Below are 22,788 nucleotides of genomic sequence, written 5' to 3' on the forward strand. Positions count from 1 at the left end.
TTAAACATTGTAAAATCAAGGAAAATTGTATTTTACTGAATTTCATGCATCATAACTTTAACTGGATGTTTATTTTTATTACAAAAAAAAAAAAAAAACATTTTATACAATAATAACATAAAGTAGTAAAATGAAATAGGATTAGCTTAAAATTTTAAAAATAAAAAAATTTTAACATCAATATTTCTATAAATTACAAATTAATTTTTGCTGCGTTTATAATCAAAAACGAATAAATACGTTCATAAAAACAAAATAAAAATTTTTAAATAAATTAATCATCGATGATGGGACAAGTATATAATTAAACAGTCATTAATGAACCATTACCTTCCATCTTCCATCTTTCACGATTAACCCCCTTTTCAGTACTATTTTATCACGTCAGTAATTAATCTTTAATCACAATATTTCATAACTTCAGCATACTGTTAATACCCATTAGCATCAACTTATCATTCTCTCCGTAAAATCGCTTCTTAATAGTCTCCATCTAGAATAGAATAAAGTTAATGATAATTAAAAAAAACAATATTTTTTCGAAATTATTTTTTACAACAGTAAACACCCAGCCTCCATTCGACTAATATGATATATATATAAATATAAATATAAAATATAGCAAGAAGCGTGTTATGTCGTATATATGAGCGTGTGCGATGTTGTGATGGGTGGAGCGAGGTGAGAGAAACAGAGAGGCGGCTCCTGCAGCTTGTAATTATGTTGATACGAATGATCTGCGGCGAGCCGCAAACCATCCACTAAAAAGAGCGAGTAAGAGACAGAAATAAAAGCTTGGGTTGGAGCAAGAAAAGAGTACCATCAACCGTACCATCCGTATCCAGTCTCCAGTTCCAGTCTACAGTCTACTCCTTACCTCTGCAATGCTGGAACTTTAAAAAAGCCTCCAGCGGTGCTCACCGGCAAATCGCCGATATCCTCCAGCGTCATATCATCTACACTTTGGTACTGGTACCGTACACTTATGTTATATTAAGCTTTATTTATTGTTATATCATATTCATATTTCATTACACTGTAAAAAATCCGGAGTTAATTTCAACTACCATTACACTGTAAAAAATTTTGTTATTATATTAAAAAATTTTTGGGTTTTAAATTTAATACTTTTATGTATAAATTTATTTTTAATTAACACTTTTGTGTGTAAATTTAACACTTTTTTGTTTAAATTCTCTTTAATTAACACAAAAAAATATTACAAAGTTTGAAAAATCAAAAAGTGTACGCCTCATAATCTCATTTTCCATAATAAAATTGATTAAAATAATATACAAAAAAAAATACTCTTTAATCTTTCGCGCTATTGTCCACACAGTAAAATTAATGCAAATTTTTGCAATAATTAATGCAAATTTTTTTTTGATGCAATGACACGAAATTTTTTACCGTGCACTCAATAGTACCGGAGTGAAAAAAAACACTCGCATACAAAGAAAATCTGTAATTTTTTTTCATTATAATAAATATGTATTTTAATCTGTCAAACATCCGAGTACAAAGTTATTACTCAAAAATAAATTTTTACCAACTTAAAAAAGTTTCAAATGCCAAATTACTAACGAATACGTCGAATATTTTATCTCGATTTCAAATTTGTAAATATTTATTATCTGATAAAATAAACTCTTAATATAAATTTAATTCAAAAACAACACAACTAATTATAATTAGGTTTAAAGTTTACTGATGTTCATTAATACGTCGATATATTACCATACAATCTAAAATAAATAATTCCCTCACACGCGACTAGACACCTCGTCATTAAAAATACAATTCTCTAACTTTTATCTTCTACAATTGTTAACTCAGATCAATTTTACCGCGGCCGGGAATACTAGCCATCTATTAAAATTGATTCAATCAAATATTAACACTCAATCCAACCAAAATGACAATCTTGAACAAATTTACAACGAACATAAATAAAAATCCTCTATTCCTCGAAAAAGTAATATAAAAGTTTGATTATAATTCTTATATTTTATATTTGAATTTTATATCGAGTAGTTTCTACTGTTTCTTTCTTGATATTTATTTTTCCACAGATATTTATATACAATAAATAATATTCACATATATATATATGGATATATTGTTAAAGCATTATATACCTTTAAGTTGGGACGTGCTCCCGGGGTTCAGGCCAGAGGGCTCGGTGTTAGTCACGGTAAGAGAGCTGACTTTAAAATGGTTCCGCGTCTAAAAATAATTGCGCGCTGACAGGCCGTGAAATGAATTTATTTAATTTCAGATAGGTATAACAGAATTACACGGCAGTTGGAGGTGCGATGAAGCTTGGGTGGCGACTGCAGGTTGCCTTACACTTCTATACTCTACTCTACTGCTATACATTATATATATACTTCTTACTATTACATATACACAATATACAATATAATAGTTGTGGTTGTGGTCAATAAGAAAGAATAACCAAGAAGCCTAAACGAAACACCTTTATTTAGATTTATTTTTATTGCCTGTAACCGATAATTTATTTTATCTAATTAATAAAAATTATACCTCACAATTTTATTCATTCATTTTCACCATTATTGTTGTTATTATTTTTTTTTTATGCATAAAAAATTATTGTACATATTTTTAATTATTAATTTCAAAATAAAAAGATATTTATGATTTTTAGTATTTATATTTAAATATACTGATTTTTTAATCAAGAATTCATATAAGTGATAAAAAATAAATGAAAAATTTTTATTTTGGAAAAAGAAAAGTTTTCAATTTTACGACGTAAATTTTTAAGTAAAACTATTTTTTTAAAGTAGTTATTACTATTGAAAATAGTGTCTCAATTTGTTTCATTCTCGATGCAGAAATTTATGACCCGTAATTTATGATTAAGAATAAGAATAAAAATTTTTTATTAGTTTAAATTTATCGGTACTTAACCCGCAAGTTGAAAGTTTAATGATATAAAAATAAAAATAGTTTTTTGCAGACAATAAAATTTTAGACGAAATAAAACTTAATTTTCATCAGTAATTTTTTAAACAAGTTTTACAAACTACTATTAGATGAGCTAGTCGAGAGTTGCGATAAAAATTTTTTACTGTACTCTCTTGTAATGAGAAAATTTAACGATCATTCGCCCTCTGTCGGAGATTTCAAACGCTACATATAATCGAAAAATTATATAAATCCATTAGATTAATTGCGCTTTAATGCACAGGACTTTTTTAGCAAAAAAATTAAATTTTTACGTAAAATTCAAGTTCAGTTTTCGTCACTTTAATCTTTCTACCGAAAAATGCCAAAAACAAGATTATTTCACAGAAACTTTGGAGGCGTGTATACACCAAAATATACAGCCATTAAAAATTGATCATTTATGGTCGTATTGAAATTTTTCATTTTTATTATAAAATTGTGATCAAGGATAATAGTCTGGAATTTGGGAAAATAAATAAAATAACAAAGCTTTAATATTAAATCACTAGTTTTCTTTTATTCATTTATAATGATATTTATAGGACAAACTATCACAATATCCTTAAATTGAATTGCGACATCGCTGTTATTAGTTAAAACCAAAATTATTTACAGATGTATTTCTGAATTTTACAAAACAAAATATTGAAATAAATTTTAACGTACTCTGTACACTATATACCTACATTATACACATTACAATAAAAATAATAATTAATAATTGAAAGTAACAATAATTAATCAGATAAGATAAAAATCAACATTATGCGCGATATTTTATTTCTTTGGTTTATAAATATAACAAGGTGATAAATATTCCAAAAATTGAATAATCGCAAATTAAAATTTACACAATAACAATAATTTAATGAATAATCAATGACAATATCGATTAGATTCAATAAAAAATAAATTACTAATCTATCTATCGACGGATTTCATCAACAACAAGTCAAAATTCAAGTGTTATAAAATGGCGTCTGAGGATAAGATGGAAAAGAGAAATAACAAAAAAGGCGTAGGTGGGTATTACGATAAAAAACATAGAGCTGTAGGAGGTAGAAGCGATTGTGGGGGTGAATGAAGGGGAAGGGGATTGCTAATTGGGGGTGTTTGGGCGTGCGCGATGTGGCGGTGGCGTGGATGTGGGGGTTGGATAGGGCGCGTACCTGACCCCGACGGACGAGGGAGATGATCGCCGGGAGATGATTGCCACGGGCGAGGGCTGCCAGGACCAGGAGAGAGGTGGGTAAGGGAACGAGGGTGTGTTCGGGTAAGGTGAAGATGTGGTGGTGCGCGAGCCGTACAGCAGAGCTGCGGAGGGAGCCAGCCAGGAGGCTAGAGCATGCTGATGACCCTCGTGCTGGTGGTGCTGCTGTGAGGGTGGCTGCTGCTGCTGTTGATGCTGCTGCTGGATACTCAGAGCACTCGCTCCAGGGGAGGTTAGCGCGAGGTGCTCGTACAGACGCACTGGAGGCACTCCGCAACGGACTAATTGCTGCTCCATTAGTTCCATCGGATCTCTGGAACAAAAATATTTTATTCGTTAGTTTTCTTTTTAATTAGTTACAATTTTTATTATTTTTTTAAAAATAATTGTAAAATAAAATAAAATTTTTTTAAATAATTCAAAGAACGAAATTTTTATTTTTAAACTGACAACTCTGCATGTGAGAAATTTTAATCACTTCGCCATCTAGCGGTAACCTAGGAACTAGCAACTTTTTACGGATGATTAGTTTTTAGTGAAAAAAAAAATTTAGAATTAGTTACAATAAAAGAAATTGTTGAGAGGAATTGTATCATTATTTAAATTTATAAAAAAATTGCAAGAAAATGAAATTAAAAAACTAATTTTTATTTTGAAACAATTTATCGATGGTTGCCTAAATAAATTAACTTAAAAGCCAGATAAATTACGCAAAAAGAAAAAAAGCGATAAGACAATTACCCAACAATTCAGTTAATTACATTGATAAATAACATCTTGTAAAAAGAGTAAAGAGTATAGGTAATTTAGAAATGTCGAAATTTGCCGGAAACGCTAATAAACAAACCTCTTAAAAATCTCCATAGAGGATTAAATTAAGGTAAAAAACGTAATGATGAATGATTTTCTCGTTGATTAGCACATATCCGCAAGCTTAATTAGGGTCAATCACGATGCCGATTGTGAATCGATTTCACGGTTGATTACTATCGACGAGAACACATCAGCAGGTACAGTCCGCGCTGACTGGCGAATTATTATTCCCGTAGACTGCTGAAGTTAATCGCCGCGGGTATGCCTTCGTAATTAACGCAATCGTACACACTACATTATACTATCCATATTGTATCCATTACGGCGACATGTGTATTATGTACCGCATATATTGATACACAGTTCGATATCATTATAGATACGCTGGCTCCGTTATATTAAACAATAAATAAATTAACAATTATGATTTGTATTCTTTAAGTCAATAACATATTCATTCTTGCTTTCTTTGTACAACTTATTGCTAGATAAAATTCAATTTTTATAGGATCGTACTTTTTATGAATTTAAAAAAATAATTACAAAAAATTATGTCAGTTGACTGATTAAAAAAATTTTTTTTAATTTTTCGTACCTTTTTCAAAATGTTAAATTAAAAATCTTAGCTAAATGATAAGAGATACTTAAAAATTGATGAGAACTTTTTTTGTAGAAAATTTTTTATGATTTTCCTGTATCTTCAATAATTTTTTCATAATTTTGATAGCTAAAATTTTTAATTACTCCAAAATATTTCATAACTTTAAAATTCAAATTCTGATTTAATGATGACTTATGATAAAAATGATAAATATTATTTCCGTATAAAAATGAATTTCCTACAAAAAAGGTTTCTTATAATTTTTTCATATCTCCAATATTTTGCTTGCAACTTAAATTCTAAAACTTTATCCCACAAAATCCAAGAAAAGATAATTTTGAAAAATAAAAAAAATGTAAAGTTTGTTTATTAGCGACTTGATATTGCCGAAATTTAAGATCCACCCCGGCAAATCCATGGTGATAATAGAGCCCACCCACCTCGGGGTTAGCGGTGCGCAGAATCTATAAGCCGACTCTCAAATTTCTCTTAAAATAAAAAGTAATAATATTAAAAGAACTAAAATAAATAATTTACAATCGTTTTTGTTTGTTACTCAGAATTGATTTAATTTTCAGCAAGTGATGTGTGCATGTATGTTGGGTTTTGATTTGTCTTAACAAAGGACTTTGGATTGTTATTTTCATTGGATTTGAATGATGGAAACCAGTAGATGAGAATTGAGTTTTAAGAATAAATAAAATAAATAAAAAAGAGAACAATGGATCCGGTGTGCCAAGTTAACGCGTCTCGGTTACAACGGGCATGCTGCTTAGCATGTAACTTGATACCAATCTCCCTTTACTTCTTCATACATTTACACACACACACACACACACACACACACACACACACACACACACACACACACACACACACACACACACACACACACACACACACACACACACACACACACACACACACACACACACACGCGCGCGCGCGCGCGCGCGCGCGCGCGCGCGCATGTATATGGCATAAAATGTGTAATGTATAACGTGTGCGATAGAGACCTAAACCCTGTATATTACGATACGAGTATGAGTCCTCGTGCCTCCGAACTCAATCTGAGGAACATTGAGGTACAAGGTGGGTTGCTTTTATCCATCCAACCAGTTGTCTGCGGATGTAAGACGTATAAAAATTTTTTTTACAAGAGAAAGAAAAAGTACAAGTAAAAGTAAAAGTTAAATGTAAAAGAGGAAGGAAGGGATTAGGGTTGGTGCCTGGGGCTAATCGTTCCTTCACTGAACGTGCCGGACCACACACCGTCATGTCCACTGGTTCTACATGTCCTTACTCCATTTCTTTTCTCACACGTTCCGGTGAAATATCACCACTAAAGAGCTTTCAATGTCTATTAGTCCGGCCACTGCCACCCCAAACTGCTTCAATTGATTTTTCTTTTTTTATCGCCGCCGGTTTAATTTGCTCTGCTTCGTACAACTTCAAACTCTTGAGAGGAGCAAGAATTTTAAAATGTGATCAATAATAAATAATTGATTTTTCTGTTGCTGAAAATGATTTTTTTTTAATTTGAATTTTTTTTTTTTTTTCCAAAAATGCCTAAATTAGAAAATTTATTAAAAAAATTTTTTTTTAGTTTACTTTTTTTTATTTTGCTCTTTTTTAAAATAAAAAAATTATATTTTCGAATCTGAAGTTAGATGTTCAATACTTCAATCCATAAAAATATTTGGATATTTTTTTTTTTTAATAAAATTATATATTTTCTTTTTATTAAATAGAAAAAAAATAAATTTCAAAATTTTTTTTTATAAAAATTTTTTAAAAATATGAAAAAATTAAAATTATTCATTCAATCTCAAAAAAAAAAAATTATATCACTTGCTAAAATTATGTAAGGACATTTTACTAACAATTTTAAGATAACAAAATATTTAATTTAAAAAAAAAAATGTTGAAATATTTATTTTTCAATTTTTTACGGTATAAACAATTAAGTGACCGTGAAGTAAACCATTTTAAAATTCAATTATTTTAAACATAAAATAACAAAAAGAAATTATGGAACTTAAGCATTGAAATTACTTAATTTCCTCATAATCAGTTAATCAAAAAATTTTTAAGGAAATTGCAAAGCTCAATTACGTCTATACAAATAGAATAATAAAAAATGAATATAGATGTGGGATCATAAAGTGAAGAGTAGATGAGAGCTAAACGGAAATGACGCAGCTCTGGTGCATTATAATAGACTAATCCGAGCGGGCCCTCGGATGCAATCTTAGCCTTGAATTATCTTATAATGTTTTCATGAAGCTTCCTCGCTCATATTTATATTATACATATGAACAAGAAGGAACAATAAAAAATTATAATTACAATCATTCACGATATTGAGTCTCACAGGGCTCAAGCTGTTCATTAACAGTTATTTCCTTCTATGCTTTTGTAATTCAACATTCAGATGTCTTTGATCCCAGAAGGTCTTAGGTACCGTGAAAAAAAAAAGCAATATTTATATTAAAAATTCACATTGATTAAGGAAGCACGAGCGTGACAATTTTAAAATTGAAATTTAAAGATTCAAAAATTTTTTTTAATTTAACCGTGACATAATTTGAGTATTTTCTAGTAATATTTTAATTTTTTTTTAACAGAAAAAATTGTTACCAAAAGCCTTAATTGAATTTTAGAATAATTTTTGTCACACCTCCCCGCAACCATTCAAGCTTGTCCCCAATGATTAAAATTCACTTCTTTGCTCATATTTTCTCAACAAAAATTTTTTTTTGCTTTCACCACAAAAACAATCTTCAATGCTTAACATTAGACCCCAAATTTTGATGATTATCCCAAAACAAGTACAGATCAGAGGTATAAATAGATAATGAACTATGAATCACTCACACCCATGGCACGTCACAAAAAACATCTCTATGCATGAACTAAAGAAAGAGACGCTGTTTAAATATGTATAGAGCTCGATGATTAAGTAAAAGACATCAAAGATTTCAAATCTGCAACTCCTCCCATCACCTCAAGAAAATGCTACCAACACATCCTTCGGTCCATAAGAATTAAAATAAGAAATAAAATACTTATAAATTTATAATATTTTATTCTGCTAATAGAAGCCGAACACGTTATTATAAGGAGTATGCAAAAGATTGCCGTTAATGACGATTCATTACACGTTGCATGGAAAAAGATCAATCGTGATACAAACGCTTCCATCTTCCATCTACCACGTACATGAGGTGGATGATGAGAATGAGGATGATGATGATGATGCTCTTCTCATCATCGCTTTTCTCACTTACATCACACGCGATCCTCTCATTTTACACATGATCAGGTCGCCCGATCGTCACGATATTACACACGAAAGACAGTTTAAGTGTGTGAAGTATCGGCTCTTTAGACACTTTATTATTATTTTTTTTCAGTTAACATTTTTTTTAAAGAGCCGCTTCAAACGCGACGACATGATCCACGCGAAGAACACCTGAGCGTCCCCATGTGTTATTTTTATAATAATCAATTCGACAAAAATTTAATTTTTATTATTCCACGGAGAAAATTTAATTATATTATCTATAATAAAAATTTTTTTGTAATTTTGTAATTTAAAGTCATCATCAATAGAAATTTCTGTATGAAAGTATCGTAATATTTTTTTCTATCTAGCTAAATTTAAAAAAACTTTAGACTAACTAGATGATAATTTTTACTATTCAATTCTTTCCGTTCGATAATTCGTGTTAGGTATAAAAATAGAAATTCGTAATTATATAAATCATTATATTTAAAAATCGATCAAGTGAACTATTCTCCATTCATCAAGAAAATTGTTGTAGATTAACTTCTTTATTTTTTGTTTTTGTTGTCATTCATAAGAATGCATCTTCTGAAAGGATTTTTATCCATGAGATAGATACAAAGTATCCATTTTAGTATAATGTAACTAATTGCTATGTTATTTAGTATTTTAGCACGCAATCCTATTCAAAAGTTCATTTTGTGATTATATGTTTTGCATGTCTTCAAAATAATTGCAGGTTTCGATGCAGAAAACTTGAGAAATAATTCATAGACTAATATATTTTTTTTTATCATCAAATAATTTGCAAGAAAAAATTACAAACTGCAATTTTTAGCAGTGAAATATTAATCACTCAAACCTCTGATATTTTTAAAGTAATAAATAATTCAACAGGAAATCAACTAAAAATTTATAACTGCTATCTCTGTTTATAAATCCGTCAGTTTAATTTCATTTGAAAGTTACAATAATCAATTTTCCATGTTTACATTATTATATTTGGCTCTAGTTGAAAAAAACTAACAAATATCATTTTTTAACCAAAAATTTTCCACTAAACTAAAGTTAAAAAAAATCAAAGAATTTTTTAATTAAATGAATTTCCAAAAGATTCCTTATTTCGATATTGTTAAAAACTATGAATAAAAATTTTAGATCAAATGCCAAAAATATCAATGTCATAAATTTTTAATGAAATTAAAAGAATTTTTTATTGACAAACATTTCGAACCCAAACCGCTATTAGATAAATATCTATATAATTATCATTATGTCATTAGTGGATCTTTAACTTCCAAAAGCTCCCCCTATAATTTCCATAGCCGAATTTCTCAAAAACACATTAACCAAAAATCTCTAGTAAAACTAGCGCTAAATACATAAATAATAAAAATTTTTTGCAGACAGAGACTAGTTCGGAGCAATAATATTCGAATTCCATCGGACTGTTATTTTTCACCCTCGAGCTGACATATAAGCTATTAGATAAGTGGTAGGATAATAATAGGTTACACCCCGGTATATGATTCCCTACTCTATCATATGCCTCTCCTCGGACTTTAATCCCACGAGACTCTTCACTTCGACTCGGCTTCTTACCCATTTGAAGGTCCTCGGATTGATAATAAAAAATCTTAGTGTTCCTAAAAAAGATTCAAATCTAAATCTAATACACGCCTTGGACATTCGCAATTACAACACAGAAATAATTTTTTTTAAGAATAGTGCGATTGGATACTTGAGCGTTGATGAGTCGATTCATCGACTCTATGGTCTAGGGTTCGATTCCGCGTTTGGTTAAAAATGGAGGGTATGATTTTTTCAATTTTTTTTTCTGGTTTAAAATAATTTTCAATATTTCTATCTCATTTCAAACCCAAGAAAAATTTCTTCGTTTAAAAATTTTTCCACTCAAATCAAGAAGATGAAGTTTTTCAAAATTATTTACTTGATTCAAGTAAATTTTTTTTTCTGTGCAAAAAAATGATAAAATAGATAGCAAATGATAAAATTGATACAATAAAAATCGAATTTGAATTCCCTTAATAGCTTATGGTGATGGTGAATTTTTTTATCAATTTAAAGGTAAATGGAAAAAAAATCTGAAGGCAAACTTGTATGTATCAAGACAATAGTGTGTGAGTGTAAGTGTGTTGAGAGACACGTAAGCTGGTTCATAAGATGTTCATGTACTTCGTGATGGAGAGTTTCTTGTACGGGTGCAAGAGAGAGTAACCGGCGCGGTCGGCGGCAGCCGGGTAAATTACAGGCTCGAACGATATTTTGTTGTTTTGTTGTTTTTCAACGCGCCGAAAGGAAATGAGCGAGCAAACGCGTCACGCCACCCCGAACCTGCTAATTTCTATTCATATTTTATGGCTATTAATTTCTTCGCCGTTACACTCGCTTCATCTTCTACGTCCATTCCTCTGGGATCTGGTATGGGACGATGTGATGTGATGTATACCTCATCATCTTGTTTTATTTTAACACGACTTTTATTTATACTCAAACTCAAGTTGAGGTACTCGATAATATAATATAATACTATATCATATACACGGGAGTCCCAGTTTTTACTCAAGGGTTAATCGCACAAACGATTATCATCATTATTACCCTCATATTTTTTGCCAACTTTAAGCAGAGGAATATTTTGGAGGGAATTCGAGTTATCGAAACTCAAAATGATTATTAGGCTATCACTGATGTTAGATCAAAATTAGTTAATTCAAAAAAACTACGTTAATCCTTTAATGACCCTGAGGAGAGATGTACAAACTGTGATTTAAACTAAACTTTTTGAGATTGAACAAATTTTGGTGTACTAATTTTCAAGATCATTAGATGTATGTTCAAAAGATTTGAACATGAAGTGAAAGTAGTTTAAAAATCTCTTCAAGTGATACAAAAATTGTAATTGGCAAAAAAAATTTGTTTTTTGAATTAATATTTTAAAAGAAATTTTGTTTTTATACTACATTATTTTTTTCCGTATATTGACCAAAATATCAGCTTTTTCTGACTATTCTAGGCTTAACCCAATAAAAAAAAAAATTAATTTAAATCAACAATTTCTTCTTGATCCCAAATTTAATGTTTAAAGATCACTAATCAAAATTTCATTAGATATTTAACGTTAGATTCAAAAGTTAAAGAATATAAGACTCACACATCTGGAAGATTTGAATGTCGCATTTATTTTAAATCTTGTAAGAAACAATTATCCACAAATTTCAATTGACTGTAAGAAAAAAGCCTGTGGCCAGTTAAATGTTTAAGAATCATCAAAGGATGATGATATTTTGCATTAGCCTTTAAACAGCAGTTATTAGTAGAGCTTGATCACTCGGCAGGTAACCCCGCGGCTTTCTCACCCTAGGCAAAGGAGCCAGGAGTAGTTTTGGTAAAAAAATGTTGGTTAACGTTCTGTTTTGACGGTATAGAGCATGTGGGGAAAGGTAATGCGAAGTGCTAATGGGCCCGTGAGTAGATGTGTTGATGGTGGATCAGTTCAGAATGTCTGTTGTCTGTTATCTGCACTCACATTGAACGTGTGGATGTGTTGGTCGAGATTGGACGTACGTGAGGGACCAGAAGAAGAAGAAGAAGAACAAAAATAATAAAAACAAGACAAGAAGAGACTTGAAAAGGCGGCTACGATAATGACAGGCCGCTTGCTCTCGAAGCTAATATAGATGAATGCTCTGCCCTCCTTGCCCTTAAGCTGCACTCAGGGAACGATCGGTCTACTCTACTGGCCATGTACTTTTGCTTGTGTTCGGTTGTATCGGTGAATATGAGGGCGTAAGCACTTTGAATAAAAAGGATAAAAAGTAAAAAGTAATAATAAAATCTTAAATAATATAATAATATTTAAGGAAGGGGAGAATTCGGGATGGAGGGTACTAAAGAAATGGAACAGGATGAAAGCGTGCGAAACCCAAATGAAGAGGATTTCAAATGAAGGAACCGAATAGAAAGAAAGGATTGCAAGGATACAGAAGGAAAGAAATACGCTCAAAAGCTAAAGGCTCGGGAAATATATATATATATGTATGTATGTATCTCCTGTTTCTTTTCATAGCCGGAGGGGCATCTATCTATCAGCGCCGGCGTGAAGTGGGCGGGTGCATGCGCGGTATTGCCGCATATAAGGCCGCTCTCTTATTAACTTTGCCGACGCCGCGACTTAGAAGGAGGCAATGCGCATGCTCCAAAGTTATGTGTTATCCGCGGCAGCACCTCACTACAATATTGTATTTTATTCTATTCGATCCTTATTCCTTATTCGCACTGAGGGTCTTTGATATCGAGCTTTCGGAGTTTCAAGGGGTGAGATTCATGATTAGAAGGAAATTTTGTGGTTCAATAGGTCAGGATTTGAAAATTTGATATTTGATGGAGGTTTAGTCAAGAGGATTTGGATATTAGACGGTCAAATACATCAGCTGCTAAGAATAATCATGACACATTTAGAGCACCTAATTTTGGTACCTCGGCCTATCAGCATTCATTTGGATTATCAGCCATATGACTCTGGCGATAAATGCCGTATGAGATTATTAGTGTGCAAAGCCTAGAATAATTTAAGACCAAAGCTTTTAGTTTGATTTTATTTTGAAATAGATCTTTTCTTCAAGTAATTTTTTTTTTTTTGGTGAAAAAATTCTGGTATTTTTGTAAAAACAGTACCAAGTTTAATCCCCCTCAGCAAAACATATTTTTATTGGAGCCTATTTTTTTTTTAATTGATGACTTATCACGAATTGCAGATATTAATTGATGAATACTAACCAACACTTTGATAAGTGTGTAAGGGCTTCTTTTTTTAACGTTCAAAAATTTGTAAATAAACAGCTGCTCTTTGCATAATAATTACCAACACAAGGTAAAGAAGAGAAAAATGATGGCACCACTGCTACTTTTGCTAAACCTATATAATACCATGGAGTATTAGTCCCAAGATTAAACTTGGTGTTGCGGTGAGGATTATACAAGTTTTCTTACAGTAAGAATCCTCGCTCGATTATCCCTTGTATTTTAGGAGAAAAAAAAATTTTTTTTCAGTACATTGAGTTATTAAACTACTAACTCTTCAAAATGCTATCATTTATCGGTGCAATTTTTATACTGTCATTTGATATGTGCGTGATATTATTTTTATATTCTATAAAATTTTTATATTTTGCCATTCGACTTCTGCCTTAGTATTGACGCAATATAAATAAGAATTTTCAAGATTTGAATTAAAGATTTTTCGGGCAACAAAAAGGAGAGAGGAAATGAAGGATTTTAGATGAATATTTATTTTTGAGTTTGGAGATTAAAAGTAGAATAGACGACAGGTGTTGATTTGTAGAAGAGGAGGAGAAATTTGGGCGGGTTACGTTTCGTCGGGAATATACGGTAATAGGATGAGAGGGCCCTGATGATAATGATGATGATGATGATGGGAAATAAAGAGTTTTATCGAATCTCTCTATCTTATACTCCGAGTTCTTATTCTCTCAGGGCCATCATCGGCAGCAACATCATGCTACGCAGGAGATAGAGAGTCAAAAAGTCAATTGACTTTTTAAAGTGTACGTGTAAAACCCGTTCGTGAGAACACTAAATTATGACAGGAATTTTTTATTTGTTTATAGACGAATGTATAGACAGCACTCCAGCTGCTTTTTTCAATATTCATTTTTTTGGTGTTCATATTTTGTAGAAGTTCAAAAATAAAATAAGAAAGAGGCGTATTGGAGATTGGACGTTTTAGCTGAGAATAATAAGAGTTTGGGTTACTTACCGGTCGAAGTCTGTGAGGCGCGAGGAATCGCGGAAACCTTTGGCGAATGGATTGCTGTCGATTTTCAATTTTGTTATCTGAAAAGAAGACAAAATGAAAATTTTAATCAAAGAAATTTTGGACTTTATTTATTATCTCTGTCACAGAATTTTGTTTGGTTTTTATAAAAAAGAAAAAAGAGAATACAAAATTAAGATTTCTAATAAGTATTATAGAGGCAAGACATAGTTCCGTGACGATCGATAGGTGGCGAGAGATAGTTTGAAGTTTTTATATGTATACAAAAAAAAAGTTTCACTTGAGCTAAGAAAATATTTTTTTTCCTAATTATTTTTTTGAGCGAAAAAAAAATTTTTTTTGACATAAGAAATTTCACTTATTCTAACAAAATTAATTCTCTTGCTTTAAGAAATATGTATCTTGCTCCAAAAAATTGAGTTCTTGTTTTATAACACCGATTGTCAAAAATACTTGACGCTTTTTATTTCATTACAAACAATTTTTATTGAATCTTTTAGTTACTTTGAAAATAAAATCGATTATTTAACTTTCTACAGTAGATAACTAAAATAATTATAAATTAAAATGAACTTACCAACTGATTTTGATAAGCAGTAACTGCGGTAAAAATTGATTCAGGAAATATAAAAGTCTTATGTTCCTCTTTTTGAAGATCTGTTATTTTGTGATTTTTATCTTCATCTTTAGCACGACATTTAACTAAGTGTATCCTGGGCTGATACCGATGCATCGAGTTAAGTACAATCTGTAAAATGATAAAAAGAAAAAACAATTAGTACAAAAAACACACACATCACTTATGTATTAATTAAAAACGTTAATTAAAACACGGTTAGCTGATCTCACATCATATCACAACCTCTTACTCACTCTCTTCACTCTTGCCCTCCCATCATATATATATATATATATATATATATATATATATATATATATATATATATATATATATATATATATATATATATATATATATATATATATATATATATATATATATATATATATATATATATATATATATATATATATATATATATATATAGATATATACTTTACATCCCGGTTCGGGTTCGTCTCTCACTCGCTCATGCACACATAACACGACACGCATTATTATAACCGCATACATCCTAAAAGATAATTAATTTATGTAATCCATAAATTAAAATCGCGACGTTGATGGATACATCAAAAAATAGTCTACGGCATTTGTATATCGACGCATAATATCAAAATTGTTATCGGGGTATCTAACTTTTAGACTCACTCATATATACATTTGTATACATATACATATATTAGATAAATATATTTGTACCTGTATGAACAATGCGCAAATGCATATGCATAAAACATTTATAAATAAATACACATGTTCACATGTGTTCATTTCAGTGTATGCACACACATAAAGTGCATTGATGTATTCAGACGTATAACGTTGAATCAAGCTCGCGTGATCCAAACGAGAACCGAGCACGCGCTTTTATAGTGAACACGCGATCGAGCCGATAGTCAACTTCATGATCGATTTCCTGTCCTAAACGATGTGTACTCGAGCGCGTGCAAATCATCAAACCGAAGGATTTTTTTATTTTTTTTTTTCACTCTTTTTTTTAACCCGTATGTGTACAAACCAATTTGTTAAATATATAGGACACTCTGCTATCTTACTATTGACGTGTAATTCTTCGTGGTATAGTTTGAATTATACGGGAATATCGTTTGTATATTTGATATCTTTTTAAAATTCGCATTGATACATAACTATTATTTCTATCACGTGTATGTAATTACCGAAATAACACCTTGATAAAATTAAAAATATCAACTGTAATAAGCTTAGAAATGTGGGAAAATTTTAGTTTAGATAATTATTTTATTGTTACACTGTAAAAAATTTTTTTTTGAAATTTTAAAAAATAATTTATTCTTTTTTCTTCAGTAAGATTTTTTTGTCTCAAGTAAAACTTATATAAATATATTTTCTTAATCATTTTTTTGTTAAGAAATCTTAAAAATTGCAGTAATATTAAAGTAATTAATTGTATTTCATTAAACGTAATAATAATAATTTATTATGATTTACTTGTTACATTATAATATTCACAGAATTAAAGTTGAGATAAATTATTTAAAGTATTTTTGAGCAATTTTGCATCTGAGACTTGTTTGAGTAAAAACATTTCCACTCCGCTAAAAAAAAAAACTCCGTACTTGTTTTATTTCTTTACTCCGATACTCAGAGTTATGGGAGTGAGAATTTTCTCTCGATTTTTACATGACATTATTATTATTATTTTTGAAAAAAAAAAAAAATAAAAAAAATAAATGAAATAAATAAGTTATGAGAAAATAGAACGGAAAGCTAAAAGTTACATGTATTATCGCTAATATAAAATATGACAGCGGCTGTAAGCATTCTCCGCAACTGTTGAAACTGTTTAACGGCCCGCAGGTGGCCTAAAGCTTTGGGGACTCATAACAGCCACCTTAGGATCTTGTTCTTTTATTTTACCACATCCATATCCACAACACACGCACACAGGCTTAGTACGCGTACTTGATAAAACTAATTTACATTTATACATAGGTGAGAAGAGAGAAAGAAAACCTCTTGGCATCTGATAAACCTGTCATAGCTATCTTTAATTCGATGACTTACTTGACTTAAAAGCCCGGTGCGTTAAGTGTATACATCTATAAATGTATATTCATATTCACATATCCACATACATACAGATATTATTAATATATATTAAATACACGATACACGAGTATAGGTACACATTTTTTTCCCCTTGAATTTTTAGTCTTCGAGATATGAACGATAAATTATCATAATCATACTCGAGTACATCCGGTAAATTCTTCCAACGTCATGACTTTTATATATTTATATTTTATATTTTTATATATATGTATATGTATTTTGTATATACAACAAATTCTCTTGATTTTCTCCTTGCTCCTTGGAGTCACCTATGGGCTATCGCCTATACTATTTTAAAAAAATTTTTTTATTCCTTTTTATTTCGGTAAGACTGTGCAAATATGAACAAGAAACACGAGTGGCTACTGATGATGCCAGCCATATACAAATGACTTACGGTAGCTGACTAATATAAAGGCCACGAGTGTATCTTAAGAAATATTCATTAGTGTAAATAATCACATAAATCATCAAGTAAATTACTTTTTTTTATAATTCAACTAATTACGCATTGAATTTTTTTTTTAATTTCATCCTACTGTTCTATAATTATTGGATATTTATTGCGACAAGATACTTCTGATTTATCATTTTTATTTCAATAAATATATGTCAATCAATAATCCATAAACAAAGTTACCATTATCATTCATATTTTTTTTTGCTCTCTATTTGACGCCTATTAGAAACTTTCTCTAAAAAAAAAAAAAAAAAAATATTACACACACTCTAGCTCTGCTTGTATCATATTTATATGTATTTATATATCCAGTGATAATCGGTGCTACCAAGTATTGAAGATCGTGATTTGCATGTGGTGATTTATCAAACAACGCGCCATCCATGTAATACACGTTGATAGCGGCATTACACGCGTGATTTATAACCACTCACTCGTTTAGATTTTTTATTTCGCTACATTATATTTTTTAACGTGCTCTACTCCGGCTACACCTTTTTCAATCATTACATTTTTATACACCGTCATCCTCTGAGAAGACTAATATAAAAGTTTAGAGCCTACCAGACGCAGACCAATTAAATATCGATTTGCTACTGTACTGGGTACTTTCATCATTTTTTTTTTCTATACATCCTTGACCTCCAGGTGTAATGACACTCATTTATCTGATAAGAAAATTTTTTGTCGCTTTTTAGGTTTGTTTAAAAAAAATTAATATAAGAATATTTGAAATAAAAAATGACAATTGTTTTTTAATTAAATGCAAAAAAATTTTAATGTATATTACAAATTTTATAAAAAATTACGATTTTAAAACAAATATAATTTTATCATAAATTTGACATTATGCTATTGTAATTTTTTAATAAAAATTGAACAAGCTTATTTTTTTTTTAACTTTTATAAGAAAATTAGAATTTATTTACGTCAATTTTATTTCAATATTTTTATCAAAAGTTTTTAATTTTCCATTTTAAAACCTTCAAATTTTTCACTAAAATTAAAAAAAAAATTTTTTCTCAACAAATAAAAGATAAAAAAGTTTTTAGATCGAAAATTAAAATTTTTTGACAAATTTAATATTAAAAATTATGTAGAATACATTTCTAAATTTACTCAAAATAATATAAAACTTAGATAGGCCTAAAATGAGAGTAATTAATTACTCCATACGCAACTATTTTTATGTTGACTAAAACTGGAAATTAATAACACAACAAATCACACTTAATTTTCTTAACTCGATAAAATTCCAGGGATAATTATTGTTATTTATAATATTTATATTCCTCTGTCCTCCTCATTCCAGAAGCTGTCGAGAAAAGCGACGTTTACCCTCGGCCTCTGCCAGGAAGCTTGTCACGACACGCTTGGCCGGTCTCTCACTGTACACATACATATATATTATATATGTATATTTAAAATACACGGTTTGTATCGTCGTGTTATCGCATTTACAAGCCTAACACAAGTTTCAGTCGCGTATGTAAATCGATAAAGATATAAACAAAAAATAACTAAAACATAAAACACCTACAACAAGAATTCTTTAAAAGAATGCGAGAAAAAAAAATTGCTAGCTTTTTTATACCAGACAATTCATAACTCCAAACTTCATAACTCATACACTCGAATACAAATTGAGAAGTTTTTTATTTAACAAAATTAGCCTTTAACATTTATTTTGCACATAAATTTTTTAAAATATCACCATTTAGTTTTTATTTTTCTTTAATGTTAGATTTTGTCAATTTCAGTATTAAAATTTCAAATAAACAAAAATTTGAATAATTTTTCATTACGTAGCTGAATTTTCGCATCAAAAATTATTATTCAACTATTTACTCGACAAGTTCAAAAATTCTAAAAAAATTTGACTAATTCCAAAAAAAAAAAAACTTAATTAATTACTGTTATTATAATTGATAGCAACAATGTAGTCAATGATGAACGTACTCGGTGAAAAAATCCCCATTAATCATTTCACTATCTAATTTCTTGTAAGACTTCTGTACTACCTAGTGACCCTATTATCGAGCTTAAATGAATAAAAAAAAAAATAAGAACTCCAAATCTAACTTAAAAAATTTAATTGAAAATTTATTTGACGATTTCTCAGAAACGATAAAGACTCCCCGGCAAAACGTTAAAAACTATCACAAAAGATAATTAAACTCCTTAATGAGCGGAAGTGATAATTTAAAGAGTTATAAATCAATCGATTTAGAGTATTTCACAATACTAGTACTCATAATCGACTATTAAAGCCAAAGCATATACTACTATATTATACTACAGCGAAATAAGGTTATCCGCGTGACCCTGATAACAAACCAATAAAACGTACGGTATCTTAAATGTTGCGAATACAAAATACAAACATCAAAGATCAATCTAAGGCATACATACACTGGTAAAAAAATTGACTTGACTCTTTTTTTTTTTTTTTTTTTTTTTTTCAAAATGGAAGTCTTCGTTCAAAAGTTTGGCTCTTGAGTCGTCAATTTTTTTATCAGTGTACACGCAAATAATTGTCAATAAGTTCTGAGCTTTTAAGTTCTACCCCGAAAATCCTAAATAAATTATAATTCAAAAAAATTTTGCAATGAATTCCCATGCACGCAAAAAAAAATATAATCAATTTTGGTATTCACCTTTTTACGTGTTACATTTAACATATTACTCCTGTGTCCCCAAGAAATGTAACACTCAAAACCGTGAGAATTTACTCACACACACTTATTAACCAAACGTTAATTTTTCCATAGAAATATATTATACATAACAAGACGTGAAACGTAACACGAGAAGCGTCTCTTACAAAGTGCCAAGTTAAATTATTTAATTTTATTTCATTTTATTTTGTTAAAAATATCAATGAAAATAAAAGGTACGCACGTATGTACATGTATAGTGTGAATATCAGAGTCAAATAAAAAAAATAAATTCCATCAGGTATGAAACAGACTTTTATCCTCGCCATCAGACAGTTGGGTTTTGGACCACCACGTAGTAGCAATTCACAGACGGGGGTCCTTCATATTCACTTTTTTTATTTTTTTTTTTTTTTTTTATAAAAACTCTTATATACACATCATACTTTATAATATCACGTCATACGAGCACGATGAAATAGTGGCATGGGCACTATGCATAGCAAAAGGAATGCTCATTTTCATCGGTAGTAGTAGTATTATTATTATTAGTAGTAGTATTGTGATTATTATTATTATTCTATATGATATCATACACGCGGTTGAGTCTATATACAATAATCTATACAGCGAGAACTATTATATGCTATACCACTTGAGTATGTCTCTCATTTACTCTTGAGATACTTGACTGGCATTACGTGGCTCCAACTTTACTATACGAATGGTATACATACTGATTTTGCTGGTTTCGCTGTTTATCGCCTTGTATTTTTTATTTTTAATTTATGAATTATATTCTAAATATATGCAAAAATTTTTTTGCACGAAAATGATTTGCGCCGTATGCAAACAAATTTTTTTTTTAATGTTACCATTAATTTACAAGTTACAAAAAAATTTTTTTTTTGGAAATTTCAGTTCGAATTTTTCAAAATTTACTGTACCAAATTTTTAAAATATTTTTATTTTAGATCTAATTTCAAAAAAGTAATTCGTCAAACAAAATTTCCAAAAACTAATTTTAAAAAGCAATTACCAAAATAACAAAAAATGAAAATTTTTTCGGTGAAAAGGATATATACACAAAAGTATCTAAGTTTACTATCTTAATCACTTGTTGGTGATCCGTAGGTGTGTATCATCAACCGTAGCTACTTATGATGATGATACATAGGCATAATTCATACAGTTGATGACTACCACTAACACGGGTTATAAAATATTATCACGTGTATGAGGATGTGAGAAAGAGGTAAGCTGATTCGGATGAAAAGGATCCTGATATATGTATGTGTACAATATAAAACACACTTATACACATAAGTAGCGAGGAGAGAAAAGAAAGCAAGCGGGCGTGGGCTCGATGGTCATGACAAAAGCTCCGGGCAAACATTCATTCAATTTATTGGCTTATAGGTATAGACACTTAATGCACCGTGCTAACTGGCTGGGTGTCAACTTGAAAACACCTACACCTACGACAATCCTATTCACATCAGCTTGTTCCCGATTTTACATTACGAGCATAATCTCCAGATATTATAGTTCTCGGTTTACTCCCTTTTACATATTTTTATTAATAATAACGCTGATATTAATAATAACAATGACAATAATATTAACGATAGAATTTTAAATTGAGCAGGTGGAAATGAAAACCGGTTCTTAGAACTTTGGTTCTACTTAATATCGACAAAACTTATGAGAAAATTTTCTGATATGTACTGATGCAATGTTAAAAATCAAGGGCAAAAAAATACAACAAATATAAATAAAATCTTCGAAGTGAATTTATTTAAACCGATCAAAAAATTTTTTCAAGCGGATTTATTTAAAATTTGTTTTAATAAATTACCTGGCCGTGTTTGTCCATGTCATTGTTGGTGAGTTTGACTTTCTCAAAGGACACAACCTGTTTCCTAAGCTGTTCCCCAGTGAACGGCGAGTCAGGATGAACATAGAGTCTCGCGGGTGCAGGAGGATCAGCTTTTCCAGCGACTAACCAGGAACTCCTGTGATAAGCGTACCGGTAGCGTTTGTCATCAACTGGGACAATGTCCATAAGTACGGCGTAACGCGCTTCTGGCTTCAAGTCGCTGAACGAGACTCTGCATGTCGGGAACATGCGTCTGCAAAAAGAAGAAAAAAAATTAACGTCAAGGATTCTCGCTTTTTTATAAGTGTGTTTCCAAATTTTAACTTGGTCAAAAACTAACGTTAAAAAAACACTTTTATGTACAAG

General features: G+C 30.1%; 1 protein-coding gene across 1 annotated transcript in view; it reads right to left on the bottom strand.

Annotated features, from left to right (window-relative positions):
- Nucleotides 1–3,490: 3,490 nt before the first annotated feature.
- The window catches only part of LOC141535718 (uncharacterized), a 34,028-nt gene continuing 14,730 nt past the window's right edge, over nt 3,491–22,788 (bottom strand). Inside the window, exons 4-7 of the mRNA XM_074255812.1 lie at nt 22,402–22,675; nt 15,285–15,455; nt 14,690–14,766; nt 3,491–4,499 (exon numbers count right to left, since the gene is read on the bottom strand). Of these exons, the coding sequence (XP_074111913.1) occupies nt 4,076–4,499; nt 14,690–14,766; nt 15,285–15,455; nt 22,402–22,675 (946 nt within the window). The 3' untranslated portion in view covers nt 3,491–4,075. The remainder of the gene's footprint in view (nt 4,500–14,689; nt 14,767–15,284; nt 15,456–22,401; nt 22,676–22,788) is intronic.

The sequence above is a fragment of the Cotesia typhae genome, unplaced genomic scaffold, assembly GCF_013202065.1.
Source record: "Cotesia typhae breed Kobodo isofemale line unplaced genomic scaffold, CoteBio_Ctyphae scaffold_152, whole genome shotgun sequence".
In the NCBI taxonomy this organism is placed as follows: Eukaryota; Metazoa; Arthropoda; class Insecta; order Hymenoptera; family Braconidae; genus Cotesia; species Cotesia typhae.